The sequence below is a fragment of the Glandiceps talaboti genome, chromosome 14 (genome assembly GCF_964340395.1).
Source record: "Glandiceps talaboti chromosome 14, keGlaTala1.1, whole genome shotgun sequence".
NCBI lineage: Eukaryota > Metazoa > Hemichordata > Enteropneusta > Spengelidae > Glandiceps > Glandiceps talaboti.
The window spans coordinates 7,002,632-7,022,633 of NC_135562.1; the positions used below are offsets into that span (position 1 = coordinate 7,002,632).

The following is a 20,002-nucleotide window of genomic DNA, read 5'->3' on the forward strand; positions in this document are numbered from 1 at the left end:
TCAGAGCTGGAACGTGCTAAATTGTAGTTCCACTTAAATATTTACACACCAAAATATATCCATTCACAGAATTCAAACTGTATGAAATCATAGGATTTTCATAATGAAGAAGGAAATATGAAATTAAAATGAAAAAAATATTCAAATTTAACCTGCGATAGCTGTAACTGGAGATGTCTCTCATTCTCTGGTTGGGTACCATAAAACATTATTTATTACATGTATTCTTTTTAATATTGTGTTTGTAATATCATATTGATATGTACACTCATAGTCATATCTATAATTACTTATGGATTTATTTATACACTTCAGGATAAAAAACACCATGCATAAATCATGATATACTATTTAAATGACCCTAGAAATACTCCAGGAACAGCTGTTGCAGTTTTGAAAGCATTTTCAAAAACATGAAGGTTATGTTATGCAATATCTTAATACCATAGAAAGCTATAAGACCATTCCAAACACCCAGAAGACTTTGAAAACTATACCATACCACCTTGATGAAAGAGAATAGCTTTGTCACCAAGGACATTTTCCAAGCTTAAAGGGACTCTAGAGGCTAATATGTCTGGAAATTTTGGTATTTTTGCCATCTTATGAATTTGTTATTCTTCAAGTTGAAGAAGTTTTTATCTATTTTGACTACAGTTATAAGGTATAACATTCCTGAAATTGGACAGGTGTCTTAAAGTTAATGATTTATAGCCTATTCTCTGTGCTGTTGAGATGCATCATTAGCTGGTCATCCTCCTTCTCCTAGCCCTCCTACCAATAGCTTGTCTCGACAATAGTTTAACTAAATCAGATAGCCATAACTTTTGTTATTATACACCAGTATGTTAATTTACTAAATTACATGTCAATTATCACATGCTGCTACACTAATCACACTAGCCTAGTCATTCAATATTAACTCCTGTGATCATCATTTGAAGTAAAAGGTGTACATTTACATAATGACTTCATTTGAATAAGTCTGACTAGTTGTGTACATTTACATAATGACTTCATTTGAATAAGTCTGACTAGTTGTGTACATTTACATAATGACTTCATTTGAATAATGGTAGTTTGACTAGTTGTGTACATTTACATAATGACTTCATTTGAATAATGATCATCTGACTAGTTGTGTACATTTACATAATGACTTCATTTGAATAATGATCATCTGACTAGTTGTGTACATTTACATAATGACTTCATTTGAATAATGATCATCTGACTAGTTGTGTACATTTACATAATGACTTCATTTGAATAATGGCAGTCTGACTAGTTGTATACATTTACATAGCGTTTGAACTATTCTAAAGACAAGCTGTTGCTATGATAGCTAGGAGGTATGACCAGCCAATAATGTATCTCCACAGTGCAGTGAACAGGATATCTGAGTTTCATACCTACAAACAAAAACTTGAAATTCAGATCCGATGTTAAATAAACAAAACCAACATGCATGACGATCAAAACTGGGTTAGTATTGACATACAGTTTTGATAGTTCCAAATTCCAGTAATTTAGTAACTGGTTTAAATTTTATATAACCTAGTTTGTACAATGTGAAGCAGGATATTGTGAATTGAATGAAACGTGATGGCATGACCAAAGTTGAGGAACATTTTGTAAGTTGTTACGATAATTTAGTTGAAATATCATCTTTGAAATATCATCTATGTGCACATACTTCCCTATACTAGTTACAGAAGATAAGTAAATTAACTACAGGCATACAGCTTCAAGTATTGTGACAAAACTCACCATCTTTAGTAGGCAACACATTTTTTTCTGTTGTTTGAACATGTTTTAGTTTAGTGGTATCAAACTTAGCAATATCACTTCTGTCGGGTTTATCATCAGGCATCATTTCTGCTCTAAGATCTTAACAAACAACGAACACCAAACAACAAACACAAACACACAAACACGAGGTTAACACAAACAATAAACACAACAATTAAAAAAAAAGCAAAAGCAAGCATGTTAGACAAATATCACATGTACACTGTCTACAAGTTAGTGCATGTAATGATTAACCCATGCAGTTAGTACTATTGTTTTGTTTTTTTCATATTTCTACTCATCAATGCCTGTACCAATATTTCTAATATTCCATTATTATGGCCTATAAAGGCTACACTTAAGAAACATTAGCATAATTTACATATCATTACCATAAAATTATCATACTTATTACATAGTTCATGTGTAAATTTACATATCATAAATTGTACTTATTACATGTGTAGTATATTTACATATAAAATTATCATATTTTGTATAGTATATGTAGTAAATTTACATATCATTATCATAAATTATCATACTTATTACATAGTACATGATGTATATTTACATATCATAACATCATGATTATTACATAGTACATGTAGTATATTTACATATCATAACATTATCATACTTATTACAGAGTACATGTAGTGTATTTACATATCATTATCATAAATTATCATACTTATTACATAGTACATGTAGTGTAAATTTACATATAAATCATAATTATTACATACATATAGTACATGTAGTGTATGTACATAATTATACATTATCATAAAATTATACTTATCACATAGTATATATCCATTACCATACTTATTACATAGTTCATCTATTTGCTTACATATCATTATCATAAATTGCCATACTTATTACATAGTACATGTCCACATAACTTCATTTGAATATTCATAATCTGCAGTAAAATAGCTGCATTTCCTTTCATCCATTCAATTTATGCACATAATGTTTCCGCAATTAATAATACTTTTGAAATAGTAACAGGGGTTTCTGGGTAGTTGGTAAAATATATCCAAGTTTGTCTGGATATTTACCATGGCTTTCCCACCAGAATCAGGGTACAAGGTATGGACATTGTGTTAGAAGAGCCATTGGCTCAACAATTTATCAAGTTTAAATAAAGTCAAACAAACAAACAAACAAAGATGACAAGTTTAACCAGATTTCCCTTACTCTTCCTAAGGTTCCCAGACCTTTGCATAAAAATAATTTTTATTTATACTGGATAGCTCTTTAAGTGTATAAAACACTTGTCTCCCAAGAAATCCAGTGAGGGCCATCCCTCATATAATGGGTTCATTGTGTAAGTCACTAAGTTTACTACAGGTATTAATGATAGAATTATAACAGTGTAAAAAACTCATCATGCCAATAGACATGCTAAGAATTGGTGAACTACAATGTCATGTATTCCTGGACATTATATAAATTTCATTTTATGCACTAAAAAGGAATAAAATAATTTTTGATCCAAACTGAAACAAACTCAAATATTTCCAACTGAAAATCTCTACTTAGGAAATAACTGTTCTAACCTTGTATAAACTGATATTAATGACATTATTTTATTTTATCAAATTTTGGACATATAGTAGTTCAAATTTCAACAAATTACCAAAATGCCAATGATATACAAGGCAATGAATGTTTAATCTTCAATCAGATGTCACATTATGAATACAGGTATTTATTCCCTCAAGTTATCAATATTGGTTATTTTCCTACAATATTCATGTCCAGTTGTAATTTCACACCAATATTTCAGCATCATGCTGTTTTATGAAAACAGATTATTAATTTATGGTTTTCAAGGCTTAGTTACTATGGCAACAGATCTCACTCTAAGACCCTGAACCATAAATCTTATTAATCCATTTCAAGCAACAGTTTTTTGTTTGTTTGTTTGTTATATTACTATTAGTGAGTTGATAAAAGAAGTAAACTCGACCTCACTACCCATACTCAATTCTAGATGAATATACATATCCTGGTGTGTGTGTGTGTGTGTGTGTCTGTGTGTGTGTCTATGTGTGTCTGTGTGTGTGTGTCTGTCTGTCTGTCTGTCTGTGTGTGTGTGTCTGTCTGTCTGTGTGTGTGTGTGTGTGTCATTCATATCCCATAAACCTAACTCCAAAGTTTCATTTACAGTATTAGCTTAGTTTCCTGTATAAATGAACCAGGGTGCTACCACAACATGACATTACTTGAGTCTGTGATCAAGATTAAACAGGTTGATATTCTCCTTGAAGAATGACAGTTGAGAAATTCCATCCTCAAAAAAAAACACCGGCCTCTTTATGTCCAAGAGGTTGTTACCATTTCTATTATAATTCAATTTTTTGTTGTGTCAGTGGAAAAATATGCTCTGGATTGTGACGGACAAATTCCATACAGACTGCTAATCCTTTGAATATACATACCTCAAAAGAAATCAAACCAAACCAAACTATTCTAAATCAAATCACTCTATGACCTACCTTGAGCAGTTGGCAACTGATTCTTCTCAGATGTCTCCACATGTTTTAGAGACTGCTGATCAAAAACCTTTATTTCAGCCCTGGAATCCATCATTTCTTGCTTGATAGCTGTGGAACAAATATATGTGTATATATACGGTTTACAAATTTCTTAGGACATAAAGGGAGACATGTATGTATCACCAGCTACAAATACAATTTTGTTCCATTAGTATGAGCTGCCATGTTTAAACAACATAATTATTTTTTGTATATATTTAGCAAACATGAGTTTTGCGAGCAATATTCACAACATATTTGAGGAATTTCTGATCTTTCAGGGCTTGAAATTAACTTTTTTTCTTTGGTAGGCCTAGTGAGCTACCAATTTCAGAAATTGGTAGCCCAAGGATTATGACCTGTAGTCCCATATTCCTGAACTGAAAACAGATTTTCTCTATTGGAAATATGTGTGTTTTTTAAATACTTTCATGTCCATAAATCTTCCATCTTCATCACATAATCAGTGGTAGTCTGAGTGGACTACCAGCTGTAATTATGGTAGCCCCATGACAAGAATTGGTAGTCTGTGGACATGGGACTACTGTTAATTTGGAGACCCTGTCGTTGTGTGAGGATTTGCATCAGACTGAAAATATACCCCAAACATGATTATTGCATACGATTTCAAGCACATCGGTACTCTGGTTCACACACGCACATCTATGGATTCCAAGCTACAATTGCAAACACCTAGTCAATGCCTTGGGGCACACATTGTTTGTTACATGATCGTGACACGTACATCAGGTTTGTCAACAAACTAAGTGTACTTCACCCAGACAATGAGACATTTACTTAGTATCTAAAGACTACTTAGCCCTGCTTACAGGCGGTGCACGAGTCTGTATTACTGACTTGACTCTAAACACCAATTGACAGAATCGAGTCCCGGATTACTCCGTATGCAAGGATGTAGGAGGGACAAATTGTCAGAATCGAGTCCCGGATTACTCCGTATGCAAGCAGGACTAAAGACCACTAAATACAGTCATACATTTTGTATTAAATTTAAATTTAAAATTTAAACATCCAACTCGAGTGAGTTCATTCAAAAATGACGACAGAAACATCGTTGCGAATGAACCCATATTTGCAAATTGGTGTGTTGTACTTGTAAACTGTAAACATATGTTTTTATCACTGGGTTTTCGACATTTTCATTTAAAATCCTTGAAACGGAACCACCATATCATGTTTCGCCGTCCGTGTGTTGTTTTTATACTTACTATCAGCTGTGGGCAAAGGGTTTTTTTCCTGCGTCTCGACGTGTTTTAGTTTAGTGGAGTCAAAGCTCTTCACCTCAGCAACCGCTGCAGGGTCTGGTTTGTTATCTGCCATCATTTTGACTGGAAGTTGAACAAGTTTTCAAATAACTGAAACGAACAACAATATGTTTTTTTCTGTTAGAAGAATGTATCGATTGGTTTTAACGTTTCATACAAGATCTCATAAAACTGTAAATAACTTTTGAAACGTCAAACCGTGCGTACAGACCACGTCCACCTTATCCTATGCTATATCAGGGGCCCTTTGCGTTCACGTCCGGGCGTACATGATGTGCATGCGATTGGGCTTACACAAGCACAGAGCACAAGCAGGTTGTAATCATCGATAGAGGGCGGGCTTATGACAGTGAATCAAAGTTTATGATATGATTTACTAAATACTATGTGAATATAAAAAGTGTTGCACCTATTCGAAATCTTTGGTGTTTAAAACTCAAATCACTAACGAATAATTTAGATAAATTTGAAGTATTTGTAAACGTGAAGAATGTGTATAAAATTACAAAGGAAGGAAGTTCACACAAGATTGGTGGAAATTTGAAACACGTGTGTAACGAAGCTTATCAAACTAAACAGTTCGCCGTGAAGTATTAACTTTTGCATGCAAGTCACGATATATTATTGACCCAGGGATTTGCGCGATGCAAGTTTATTCTGTGTCCATTTGTCCAAATTCCGAGCCAGATTTCCCGAGAGTTCTGAGTCAGATTTTCGAGAAAAAGTTTGTTGCAACAATGTAGCCAAGACGTGCATTTTGCTGTGTAAACGTGTCGTCAGATTCAAAGAAGCTAGGATATTCGTCATGTATTTATTATCATTCCACCTGTCACGCTACCCAGGCCCAGTTTCGTGATGGAGTTCATATACTGTTGGACATGATAATGATATATTCATTCATGAACGTTGACACGACTTCCTGCTTGCACTAGCTTTGATTTATAGCCAACGAAGTTGTACTGAACAGACTACAAATCAAAAGACATGTCACCTTTTACATGGAGCTATATGTACTTGGCATATGGTTTTCCCGGGATGGTTTTGTCGACAAATTCGATAGAAAGCAATGTGAGACATTCTCTAAAATAATCTGAACACGAATTTGTCCCAATACCTAAATAAGGTTTGGATTCATATTGGCATAAGTCAGCTGGTTATTGCCGGATTCACGGATACGTACGTGTAGTAACAAATTTTGTATGTCAAAGGTCACTGCAACTATGTGTCATGAGTGTCTAACGGACCACGAGATTGACGCAAGTCTCCACTTTTCATAATTTAACATGACAAACATTCAATAGCCAGTACGACAATTTAGTAAAGTAATTTATTGCAAATTCTGTGACACGTCTTTCACATGGATAAATAAATGATGCAATAAACTAACTACAATGCGAAAATAATTATGGGCAGTGTCGTTTATTACTAAATTAAGTACACAAAACCTAATATACTTTATCAAATTTAATTAACAGAGGAACGGATATTTAATTGCAATGAAACAATTTATCAACGTGACGTCCGGATCATTTGTTATAGGAAATGAAATAATAGTATTCGACACCAATCATTGTTATAATGGCAGCTGAAAGCTTAGTAACATAATCCATGGCGACCGATACATCATATATTCATCAATAATGATACATTTAAGAATTTAAGAATTTCGCGTTTTTCAGTGGCCTAGAAATCTGGTATTTTAATCTCCTTTAATATTCTGGTTCACAATCCACTAAGTATCGCCAGATCAATATGAACTCCGTGAGTACACTAAATTGTTACATTGTGACAAACGTTTTAGAACCCAACTTTCCCGCCCAAAATATTTTGCAAAAAATTCCTTTTTATCCAAAAATGTTGGTAAATTTCAGCTTTCCTGTATTCTTGAATCACAAGAAAAGAAGCTCATTGATGCTTTTAGTTCAAAAGTGGGTTTTAAAAGATCAAACGAACAAAAAATTCCCCAAAAATGGAGGGGTCCATATTACGAGTTCAAATATGACTGGTATCAATTAACGCGGTTTGTTGTTTGTTATTCTTTCTCAGTCTATTACACCCGCTGTCAAAACATGTATGTTATTGTTTTTGAATAGCAATCCTATACTTTGTTTACGAACAAACTGAACCCACACCAACTCAACTTTGACAGCTCACGGGGTTTTTTTCTGTTAATACTAATCAAAGGAAATGACGCGACTTTTCTGGAATCTAAAGATAAGGAACCATGCACACAAAAAATTGACATTTACCGTACACATCAATGCCAAATACGTGATCTCTAAACTGAACATGTAAACGATTAAAATGTGTTTTTTGTCATCTGAACACAGAACATGCAATATGCTATCAGCACATCATGATTGATACCTGATACACAACACGTACAGAGGCTGGTAGCATTACTTAACCACACTGACCTTTCTGAGTAATTCTTGGTAAAAGAAACATAACTCTTATCCTTATCTATATTGGGTGGTGGTAAACAAATACATTATGCATCATTTCTATAATTTGACTACATTATCGGTCATAGTAGACTATTACATAATTAAGGGGGGTCAACAAACTACCTTGAGCATTCTGCACTGCAGTCTTGCCAAACGAAAACGGAATGTGTCCCTGATTTAGCAAATCATAGCGAATTCCAAATCAAAAGATTATTACAACATTGCCAATACAAAATGGGCGATGTCGGCTGTCTGGTACAACTTTACTGACCCCCACCCGGCCGCAGGGACGTGTAATATTTCATAGATTGTTGTTTTCTTATTGCTTAGAATGCCGTTTTCTTAGGAAAATATCGTACGAATCTTGCTGCTACGAATGTATAAATCTCTATACTACGAAGAAATAATATCTCTTCCCCTTACATGTAGGAATATATGTAGGAAAACAACAATCTATGAAATATTACACGCCCATGTGCACCCCACCCCGGCTGCCAGTATACAATCCGATGCACGAGTTATCGACACTATTGGCAGTGCAAGGTCGAGAATGGTATATTACACACAATTTGAAATATTGTCGTCAAAACAGTCAGTCGACATCTACAGTACTTGCTGTACATGTAATTATTAATATTCGAGGAAATAATTAAATAATTCTATGAAAATTGTAAGTTTCTCATTTCACGTTAATTTTTCAGAGCTGTGGAAGCGTTAGAACATCGGCCTTGAGCGCATGTTCACAATATGTATACACTCGATCGAAAAGTCTTTGCGCATGTCAGTTTATTGTAATACACATTGGGGGAACCGAAAGCCATGGAGTTTATTACTCCGCTATTAATGAGAAGTCTAATCTTTCAAATTGGAATTGACATCATGTAATGACATCAATGACCAACGTTTCAAAATACACATAATCCAGGGTGTGTGTAGAAGCCATGTTTTTTGTAAATACACTAATCGCAACGTTATCTTGCTGGTATGTGAAATATAAATACAACCCCCGCAAATGTCAAATATATTTGTTATAAGCATTCAACGTTTCAACAGCAAAATATTACAAATACAAGTTCGTCACAGTTATTCCAATGGCATACGACCCTTGTTGAGGTGGCGCGAGATTTTTTCTTGCATTTTTAGCTAACTAGTTCAACAACCCTTTTTTGGCTTTGAGATTTCACCCTTTTCTTAATACAAGCAAGATTATATGTCCCCTGTGGGATAGGACCCTGACATGACAGGGGGTGGGTGAGTAAATGCATCGTCGTAAACCACAGCAGCCTCTTTTACGACACCGTCCAAGACGCACCGCCACGCATGTTTCGTTGCTCCAAATATGTGTGCTGGCTTGTGAGAATGAGTAAATGACAATGCCGACGAAGTAAAGAAAGGTAGCTGCAATAATTGTAGCGTCTTGCTGCGGTTTTGAGGGTTTTTTCGTCTGTTTTGGTGACTTTTTAAGTTTTAGTGTTTAACCCGCAACAAGACGCTACAATTATTGCACCTATAAAAGAAAGGGTGATTAAAGTTGACTCGGAACGTTTACACGAAAATTTACGTCATGTTAGAAAACCACCATTTCACTTGAAATACCACAGGGGTCTCACACTTACGAAAAACGAACGAACAGACAGACAAACAAACAAACAAACAAACAAACAAACAAACAAAATAATTATGAATATTGATAAACATGATAGGCATGACGATAATGTGACAAAATATTAGTGTCAACGAAAATAATATATTTCAAGATTTTATAAATATATAGTCACTGGAGAATGTTAATATTGACAGTTATAATCACATTATCGTTCATTTGTCATGTTTAGCAATGTTCACAAATTTTTGTTTGTTCGGTTTTCGAGCGCATAACCAATTAAGCCCAAGACTCTTGTGGAAATACAATAGATTTATATGATGTCATTTGAATACGAACGAATAATCATACCACAGGCGAACCTTTTCGTGACTAATTTTCAATACAATTCAATACAATTCGTTTTCGTTTGCATGATATGAGTATGACGCCTCTTCAAAATTTTGCGTATGCGTGGATGACCCCCTAGGGGATAGGCTTATATTGTATCAAATTTGACAGGTTGATATCAAAATACATACTATCGCAGGCTACTTCATTGCCCGGTCTGTATATCACGTGACGTTGTATATCACGTGACGTCGTAAATATAAATAGACTATAAGAAGGCCACATTGAATTGGTTTCAGGGTCACGAAGGTTAAAATATAACAACGGTATGTGAACAACATATCACAAAGTAGGGTTAAAGACGAGTTCCTCTAATCGAAACAATGTGTGTGTACATGTGTGGTGGTCGCTCTGATGGGGGAAAAACGTTTGAACGTGAGAAAGAAAACGATAAACGCAAAAGCCTGTCTCAGAAATGTCAGCCGAGGCAAGAATAAGCTTAAATGTGATGCGATCTTATTCAAACGTAGACATGAAATGATCGCTATCACAAAATTGTAACTTTTAACGAGTATTTTTTCTTAACTTCTGTGAAAATAAGAGAATTTTTGGAAGTTCTCGTTTTGGAATTATTCGTATTATTCATATTTTGTGTTATTGTTCCTATTTCAATTATTCTTACTAACTTGTAAAACTGTTCAAAATTTGAAAAGATACGTACATTTCAGTTCTACATTATGGAGGTGACCAATGTTTTGAATATCTGGGGTGCGTGAATTCTAAAAAAAAAAATTAAAACACGAAGGTGGGGACATTTTACGTACAATGTGATAGTGTTCCCATAATTCCATATACACAACTGTAGCTCAGTAACGTAACTGTATAATTATGACGCATGATTTCACAATTACAAAGTCATTCAGTTGAGAAAAGTAACATTTATTGCAATCAACATACAGCAAATGGTTAGAATATTTAACTGTTTACTAAATGTGTTACCTCATGTGTGATAGCAGACGACATCGTATGACACATCGCCAGTAATTCGATCACACAAGAACAAGATATCTTCCATTAAAATTCTGAAATAAATTCATTCATAGGGTTTTTGATCGCATTCTTGCGAGTTGATTCTTGCATGTCGCAAATTAAAATTCTGATACTGAATAAATATTTTTTTTAAATAATATTTTACCGGCGTCTTGATTACAGCATTCTAGATCTTGTGAGTTGATTCTTGCAAGTTGCAAATTAAAGATAGACGTAAAGCTAACTCTCCTAGTTTGCTCTTCAGTTTTTCCCACTCAAATAATTTGACAGAAATTATTGTTTTTCTCTAACTTTTTGCAAAAATATGAATTTATTTTGGATTGGAAGCATCAAAATAATCAATATCTAAGTATCTATGTAAACGATTTTGCTAAAAAAAATTCATATTTGCAAAATTTGTCATAGCTATACAGTCCACAGACTTGTCGTTTTCCGACTATTGTAACTAAGTAGTAAGACCACAACAAGTCGACACGTCTCTAGCTAGATGGGCTGTTGACTCTGCTCAGCGGAATACTCTAGTACATATTCTGCCCTACAACGATTCTGAAGGCTTGGTTTCGAAAGGCGTTTTTTTTTAAATAACACAATCCTATACCCCTTCGTCATTTTCGCACGCGTATATCAGTCATCATTATTTTGATACAACGAACACATTTTACGGGACCTTGAGGTTAACGAATTCCAAACGCTTGAGACGGCGATGATGTCACATGACATAGCGATGACGTCACAGCTACATACTCAAGGCAGATCATCACACATGATTGCACATCTGGGCTGCTGTCATTCAAAAGTTTGTTGGCATGTCAACCATGCCTCGCTATATGTCTTCGCGGGTATCATATTTATCATAACACTTAGCTTCTCAGTCAATGGAATTATCGACATAGCATAGATGGGAACGGGTTAGATTTATTGACCCCAATATCAGTTTATTGAACTCCTTGGTATGAAATGTACACCATCACAGATAAGACAACAAATTGGCGGGAAATATACTGGTATAGAATCACCTGTACAAAACGTACATTATACCAACATGCCAACGCAAACTAGTTACTTCCTCGGTGACTGTCATCACCACAAAAATAAACATCAAATTTAAAATTTAAAAAAAAATGGACGCTGGGAAATACTATACAACGTAAAAATAATATATATTTCTATTGGATATTTAAATTTACCGTGCGTTTTTGCTCTATTAATAAACTACAATTTACCTGGCCGTATCATTTTCATCACAGTATAGTTGCCAACAGTGATGTGTACAGTACAAGCATTATAATGTACGGAACTAAATTTGACCTATGACGTCATGCACTATGACCTTTGACGTGTAAACAACACAGCAGTTACCTTGCATTGTATGTTCAAAGTGTAATATGTCTGAAGGTTTTCTGATCAAGTCCGATTATAAACAAAAACACAATTGTATAAAGTGAACCTTCGATGAACTCTGTGTTAAGTATCGATTGAGAATTTATTGACGAACAATACAACACTACTCCGTGCCCTTGAGTGACGTTTTTGATCATTGCGTCAACAATATCTATTTTTAGGTGAGTCACAAACACAAAGCAGTGCGGTAAACTTCCAATCTACGTGACGAGGTTAACGTTTGCTTTATTTAGTGCGACCAAAAGTCAATTATTTCATACGATAAGCGACTAAAATGCGTATTTAAAACATAGACGGTGGAGAACGTCTATGGTCAAAATATTAGATTTTGGATAAACTTGACAAAAAGCTACGGGTCTATAATGCCTGACATATATAGTCAACAACATGTGGAGAACTTTGGCATATTGTTGGAGTATGAACATATCGTTTTCAAGTTAAATATTAACACAGTCGATGCTACATAAACAACAGCATACTGGCCATTCAATATCCAACATGTTATTATGTGTTCGTTTTCCGCTGAGTAATTTATTTATAATTTAAAAATCCACCTGTGACATATCTGATAAAGTATTCATCATTTACTAGTAAGCTGCTTGCTGGGAGCTGTCGTGAATTTCAAGTAACGTCAGTATCCATATAGCCTATCTGTCGACTGGCAACAAATGGTATCGGAAGTGTGTTGTCACATGATAACTTCTAGACTTATGATCATTTCTAACCTTGGACCGAATCCAGGGGAAGCACTACTTGCCTATGACGTCACTTAATAATATATTCATATCAATAAGAACTGGGTTCAGGGTCGTTCTAAAAGCTTTACTTCGCGGATTTTCGTAAACAAGAATTTCGCAGGGTTTGCGTTTACTGACTCATGTATGTTATTTAGTTGAATCATCAACATCACGGTAGATAAGTCCTGAGCTGATTGGTGTACGACTAGCGATGGAAATAATCTTAAAAGCATATATCACATTGTTTTCACATTTCCGCTTTACACAAAAGAAACAAATACGTATATATAGCGGTCAATGTGACGACACACGCCAGACTATCTCATTTGCATACTAGAAGGATCATGCGAGGTCAGCTAAAACATAGAAAGACAAAGGAAACTCCCAATACACTCATATCATCCCAAAGTTAGCATCTGCACAATGTCGTTCTGGATTCGTTACGCCATAGTGAGATCACACATTTGATCGCATTGTCCACGATGGTCTGAACTTTACATCCCAAATTCATCACGAACGCTTCATTCCCACTTAGATCAAATATAAAATGACGTCTTTCCCACTTACACACGACAGTCGATTGTTTAAAAACGACGGAAAGGCAAACTACGTCAAAAGTAATCACTCAGACATAATAACGAAATGTCAATTGACTCAAATTCTTATCTGAACGTCAAACTCGTTCTACTGATGTTCAAATATTGTCGGATCGAAGACAGACAATGAATGCTCTATTGACAAATGTTGAGATCTCCCGCCATATTTCATCGCTAACCATGCTGTACAGAATTGTCATTAACTAGCCTTCTCACGTGTTTTAACAGTACGTCCGAGACTGTCAACCAAACCACACATCTAGCATCTGGCGTCTGAGACGAGCAATTTGAAAACCTGAACACGTAGGATTTTTTTTAAGGAGAGTCTGCAATCCCCCCAAACTCGGGATACCGTACGTAACCTTCTCTGTGTAAACACAGCGACTGGTCTCGCACACCAGACATTGTGAGAAAACAAATCAATGGCCCACGTCTTAAGTTTTAAACAAAATAGTGAATGAATGAATAACGGAATGAAGGGTGTGACGGACGTCTTGAAAAAAAGGTAGAATTTTACAGGCCAGTTTAAGAGCAGTAGTCACAATATTGCCTATGTTAGCACTAACACACTAAAAATAATAAAATCAACTCACCGAGAACGGATAAATAACAGTTTGGATCGTTGTCGATGTTAATAGTAAACTGGCGACACAAACAACTAACACAGTGTTTTAAACCCCCGATGACATGCGCACATGACCTAAATTTCTGTCAGCGATTGCAACTGTGGTCGATAACACTGGCGTGTCCTGATTGGATTATCTCCTGGGTCACGTGACTAGATCTCCGGGGACAATGTTGAACTACAGGGTGACGAACTTTGGAGAGGGTATTAAACGAGTACTAGTAGAACATTTAGTCACAACAACACAGCGGAACAAAATTACTCCGTTACTCAGGAAGAACAACAAGAATACCAGTAATCTGTAATTACAGTTAAAGTTTATATCCTATCTGATTAACGCTTATTCAACATCCGTAACAATCATCGTAAATTATCTATCAGTTTCTACATATTTATACATGATACATGCTTTCCTTCTATTTACTTGACTGTTTTTAAGGGTATTAAAGGTGTGAATTGTCAGTAAACGTGCAAGTATATCAGGATTCAACTTGTACGCAATTTGAAAGTTTCATTTCATTATGACTTTTTGAAACTTTGAAACTGTGCTACAAACACGAAAGAAAAACAGACAGACAGACAGACAGACAGACAGACAGACAGACCTTAAGTTTACAACTAACACCCTGCTCCTTGTTGATTTGGCAAGCTGACAATAAAAAAGTCAAGCCAAGTCATGGTCAGTTGAATGTATAGAACTTATCAATGGCAAACGTGCTGGAAACTTTGAAAACTAATCGATTTTTAGCGACAATAAATGTATTTTGAATAGTGTTTTTGTTATCAGAAGATACTTCTAAAAATATTTAGATTTTTGCGATTTCGTTCCCTTTATAGGAAATCTACCAGAACTCATATAACTTATACCGCAAATATATGCATATATCATTACACAAATCCCGGTGACTGTTCACAGGTTGCTTAGCTTAGCAACCCTGCAAAGATGCTGCTCTGTTGTGTCTGATACAACTATTTTTATGACCAAGGATTATTTGAGTGAATTGTTCAAATACAATATATCCATGTGGACATTGAAGGTTTCTGAATGAATGAATGAATGACGACGACGACGACGACGATGATGACGACGACGATGACGATGACGATGACGATGACGATGACGATGACGATGATGATGATGATGATGATGATGATGATGATGATGATGATGATGATGATGCGATTACTTTCGGATAACAATTGAAAGGCGCTATTCGATAAAAGACTAGAATTCGTGGGAAACTCGATGTTTCCTAAAGTCTCCTTCGAACCACAAATACGACCAGATATATTTGCATTGACGCAGATAATGATATGTTTTCTACCGTACTAATATGTTGTACCGATCAATTAGCATTCTATCAACAAACTGACTTCTGGGGTCCTGGCTCATATGGGGATTATGCTTTTAATGTGTGTCTTTGCTTGAAACTTGTCTCATTTCCTGCTTACCATGAGCAAGCAAATGCACTGGTGTTTTTTTCGTGGGTTGTAACAGACTTTCGCAACCCCCTAGCAAGGTCCTCTCCTGGGTTGGTATTTTCGGCTGTGTTCTCTAAACGCCCATCAAACAACTATACCTGCGAGTTCTGAGAATCAGTTTGAACATACATTTGTACTAATATTACAACGGAAACAATATTTTGGAAAGGTTGACGTTCGCCCTTGAAGATTTTATTGCGTTTTCGGTAGTGAGCAAAACTTTGTGGTTTTGTTAAGTGATATGTGTTTGATTTTATCCAGATTTTTCCATCTGATAGTATAGAACCATTTGGTATCATGACTAACACCAAACAAGTAACACCGATATCATACCATCTAATTCCACCGGTTTATTTTAACAAATGTATCGAGTCAGCGTATAACGTCATCACCCTCGCAAATGGGGCCGGGGTGGGTACACGTTAGTGCCTAGCCTACCCGTCGACTTGAAGAACTAACGCTACTATAGTATTTCCAATATCCTAACGGATATTTTCATTTTGAGAATGTTTCGCTCCAATTGTCTTTTTAAACGATTTTGTGACCATGAAAGTTTTCCGCAGCTCATTCTAGAGCATCGAAAGTCGTACAACTCTTCAGACATAGGAATACTAATAGTCTGGTTCCTATACAGTATCGGTACCATTTACTCGTGGTTTGGTTAGAAATTTACCACGTTGGCATCCAGACTGTAGGAATACTAGTGTTATGGAAACATTTACATGGTGATATTACACCCCCCGGACTCTGTTGACCCCATGACCTCTTGACCCAAATTACGCTCTACCTCATGGTATTGGTATTTCCTCCAGCTGGACTAGTGACTCAACCCTAGCAGGTTTACATTGTTGACAACGTGGGCAGTCACGAATCACACAAGGCAGCAACATAAATATAGCCATGACACGAACGAATGAACACAATAGTCCTGTGTTATGCAAATGTCATTTTAACAACAATTACACAGAACTCACGATGTTCCTAAACTATTGTACAAAGTATAATCAGAAACCGATCAATTTTAGAGCAATCAACTATGCCGCCACCCTGTCATGGAAAAGATAACTGACACAAGGAAGACGAAAAAGATGCCCTATCCCTAACCATATGTGTAGTCGTCACAGTGTGCTACGATCTCTCTGTTGGAGAGATCGTAGCACGTACAGTTACTAGACTTAGTCTATTAAATCAAAAGTTTTCTGCCTCAATTCAAGTTGATGTCCAGTGTGACAAGGTGGAGGTGGGGGTGTCCCACCCAAGGAGGGGGATTCCACCGCCATGACCGGGATGGTATGGTATAATTATAAATTAGAATGGTCACGTGATAATATCGGGTCAATATATCATTTACCATTTTGATTTATGGCACTTTTGTAGTTGCATATTAAAATTCCTTAACATTTCATTTCTAAATACTAGTGTGTTGCACCAGAGGTTCAAAAAATATTCGGGGGGGGGGTATATTTTGCTGCAATGGTCAGTGTCTATTTAATATAGTGATGAGTTCAGTATCCCGTTTTAAAAGTTCGATGTCCTACTGGCACACTCAATGTACTTGACAATATGTTCATGCATCATCAGTTTGTTGTGATTTGCTATCAATGTACGTATTGATAAAGTTAAACCAACGGTTACCGGATCAGAGACTTGAAAGACCATGATTGTACTTTTATACGTCATGCAATACAAATATCCGTTTTCAAAACTTGGAATTGGATATCCATACAAAGATATTCACGTTTTTTTCATGGAAAAAGAATCAGGCTGACATTGATTCCGGTGCGTGTTAGTACTCCTATATAGTTCGTATACATGGAATTATTTTTGCTCGAAGCACGGATTACAAAACATTAGCTTGAGATGACGCACGGTTTGCTCTACGCAAGAGGATAATTAGAAAGCTTTGCCAACTGTTTTGCATGACTATGTTCCCTGTACATGTTCAGTTAATTAGCGTGTGTATGGTTAGATCATGATTTAGAAGTGACTTACGCAACTACAGCAATGTGTGTTTAATGTGATTCATTCCTGGGACACAGTATTTCGTTTCATGTTGAAGAAATCTGCAGACACAGAGTTACTGCCGCTAGCAACAGTCTGTTGCGATGCAACCAATGGTAAAAAGTACGTAAGCGTATGAAAAGCAACTGTACAGGACTCGAGAGATGGACCATATTACTGAGTGGGCATTCAGGAGTACAAGACACACCTGCGATAAAATCTCGTGAATCAAAGAGTGGCGTGTGATTTGATTAAGTAACGGGATTTACATTAAATTTCCTCAGGCTTGATTAATTAATTAATTAATTAATTAATTTCTGGACTTTTAGGATTAAAATTTGTCCGAGAAGAACAGTTAACAGTTATCTGGCAGTGGAATAGATACCGAACCAATGAATTAGCATATACAATCTTTATGACTGTACTGATAAGATAACATTAATGCGAAGCACCTGAATGAGATTGAATCGTGGGTCTCACGCAGTTTCTATGTCGTTATACTGTATGAAGAATTCAATGAGTATTATCTCACAACATACTTTCTATTTCCGTAATTATATAGAACATAGATAGCTTTAAAAAGCGGGTGTCTTTCGGAGACAGTACCTATATATATTACACGTGTGATGACTCACCAGTCCTGGACACGTTGCAATTTCTAGTTCTCTATGTCAGTATTCATGTTAGTGCAGAGGAAGCCGTTTACATGTAATTGGACATCCTATTACAGTCATTGTCAAAGACACTATTCATCGCCCAATAACGTTGAATACTAAAGCGCGTGCGCACTGCAATGAAGGGTTTTTATTCATGACAAATACCAGTGTATTAGTCTTTCAACGGTAATTCTGATTGGTTTTTCCAATTAGAACGTACAAACATCTTATTGAACTTCGATTATATGTTAATTATCTAATTTATATGCATCACTCGAACTCACCTGAAAAATTAGTCAGGTTTAAATTGTGCGGTCAGTGGATTTTCTAAGACTACCAAATTTGGTAACATCTGAAGGAAACCTCCAAATGCAGAACACATACCGCGGAAATACAACGTATGAAACGTGAGGTGTCTAAAAATAGCAATATTTGAAACGTGTTCGCAGACGAACCGAAAAGCATCCTCAAAATAAAGTTGCTTTTATCTAGTAGTAAAAATAATACGAATGTCGAACCTCAACAATATCTTGTATCTAAAGGTGGTTGCTAATTGGTTGGTAGTCATATTTGCAGTCTTAAGGACCAATTAGAAGCATCGTTGTTTGCCCAAACGTCTACCTCTAAGGTTTTGATTACAAAAGTGCCATTGTTGTTAGTAAAGGGTCGATATAGGTTAAACGCGACCACCATTTCTGTCTGTCACCTTTGACCTCTGCAATCGATAGCTCTTTGTAGACAGACACGTTCATTTAGAAATTGGGCCGGACACCAATGAATCTCGATGCACACCTCATTATTGCCGGGGTCGGATGCAGTAGTCCTCGCTGAAAGTCACAGTCAAATTCTAATTTACAAATTGTAAAATCGTTGAAGTTGGCAACCGTTCATGATACATACGATAGGAGAGGTGAATTACCCAAGTACACCTGTATATAAAGTTGTGTGTACGTTCACTGGTTAGTCCTGTACACGGAGTAAGTCGCGGGGCACGATTCTGATCATGTCCGTCTCCTTTCCACTATAGGGACAATGTCAGAATCGCGTCTTGTACACCGTCCACGCAGGACGAAGTATATATCATATCTGGAATCAATCTGTGACGTTACAATTGCATTGATTGTAGGTTCTCCTTCTATTCAACAACCCCCCCCCCCATCCGATAATCCCTTCCCCCGCCATTCCTCTGCCCCCCCCCCCACCCTATCTATTGTAGCTCAGTCATGACACAAAAATAGACATGATTCAATCGCCCCACTTTTGCAAACTACGGGCTAGATTTGAAAAGTAGCTAGATCGTCCTTGTTGTTGCTAAGTTATTGTGAAGTAAAATGACACCACTATACTATAGCCTTGGTAGAACTCAACTATTTCAAGAGTGAATGCCCTGACTGCTATTATTAGTACATTGCCAGACGATACGGTTGGAGTTTTGTCCCTTCGTC

The 20,002-nt window shown here is 36.0% G+C and overlaps 1 protein-coding gene across 1 annotated transcript in view; it reads right to left on the reverse strand.

The window, feature by feature from the left end:
• LOC144445187 (uncharacterized) overlaps positions 1 to 20,002 on the reverse strand; it is a 32,364-nt gene that overhangs the window by 9,553 nt on the left and 2,809 nt on the right. The window contains exons 2-4 of the mRNA XM_078134731.1: positions 5,573 to 5,719; positions 4,305 to 4,412; positions 1,771 to 1,890 (exon numbers count right to left, since the gene is read on the reverse strand). Coding sequence (XP_077990857.1) covers positions 1,771 to 1,890; positions 4,305 to 4,412; positions 5,573 to 5,687 — 343 coding nt within the window. The 5' untranslated portion in view covers positions 5,688 to 5,719. The remainder of the gene's footprint in view (positions 1 to 1,770; positions 1,891 to 4,304; positions 4,413 to 5,572; positions 5,720 to 20,002) is intronic.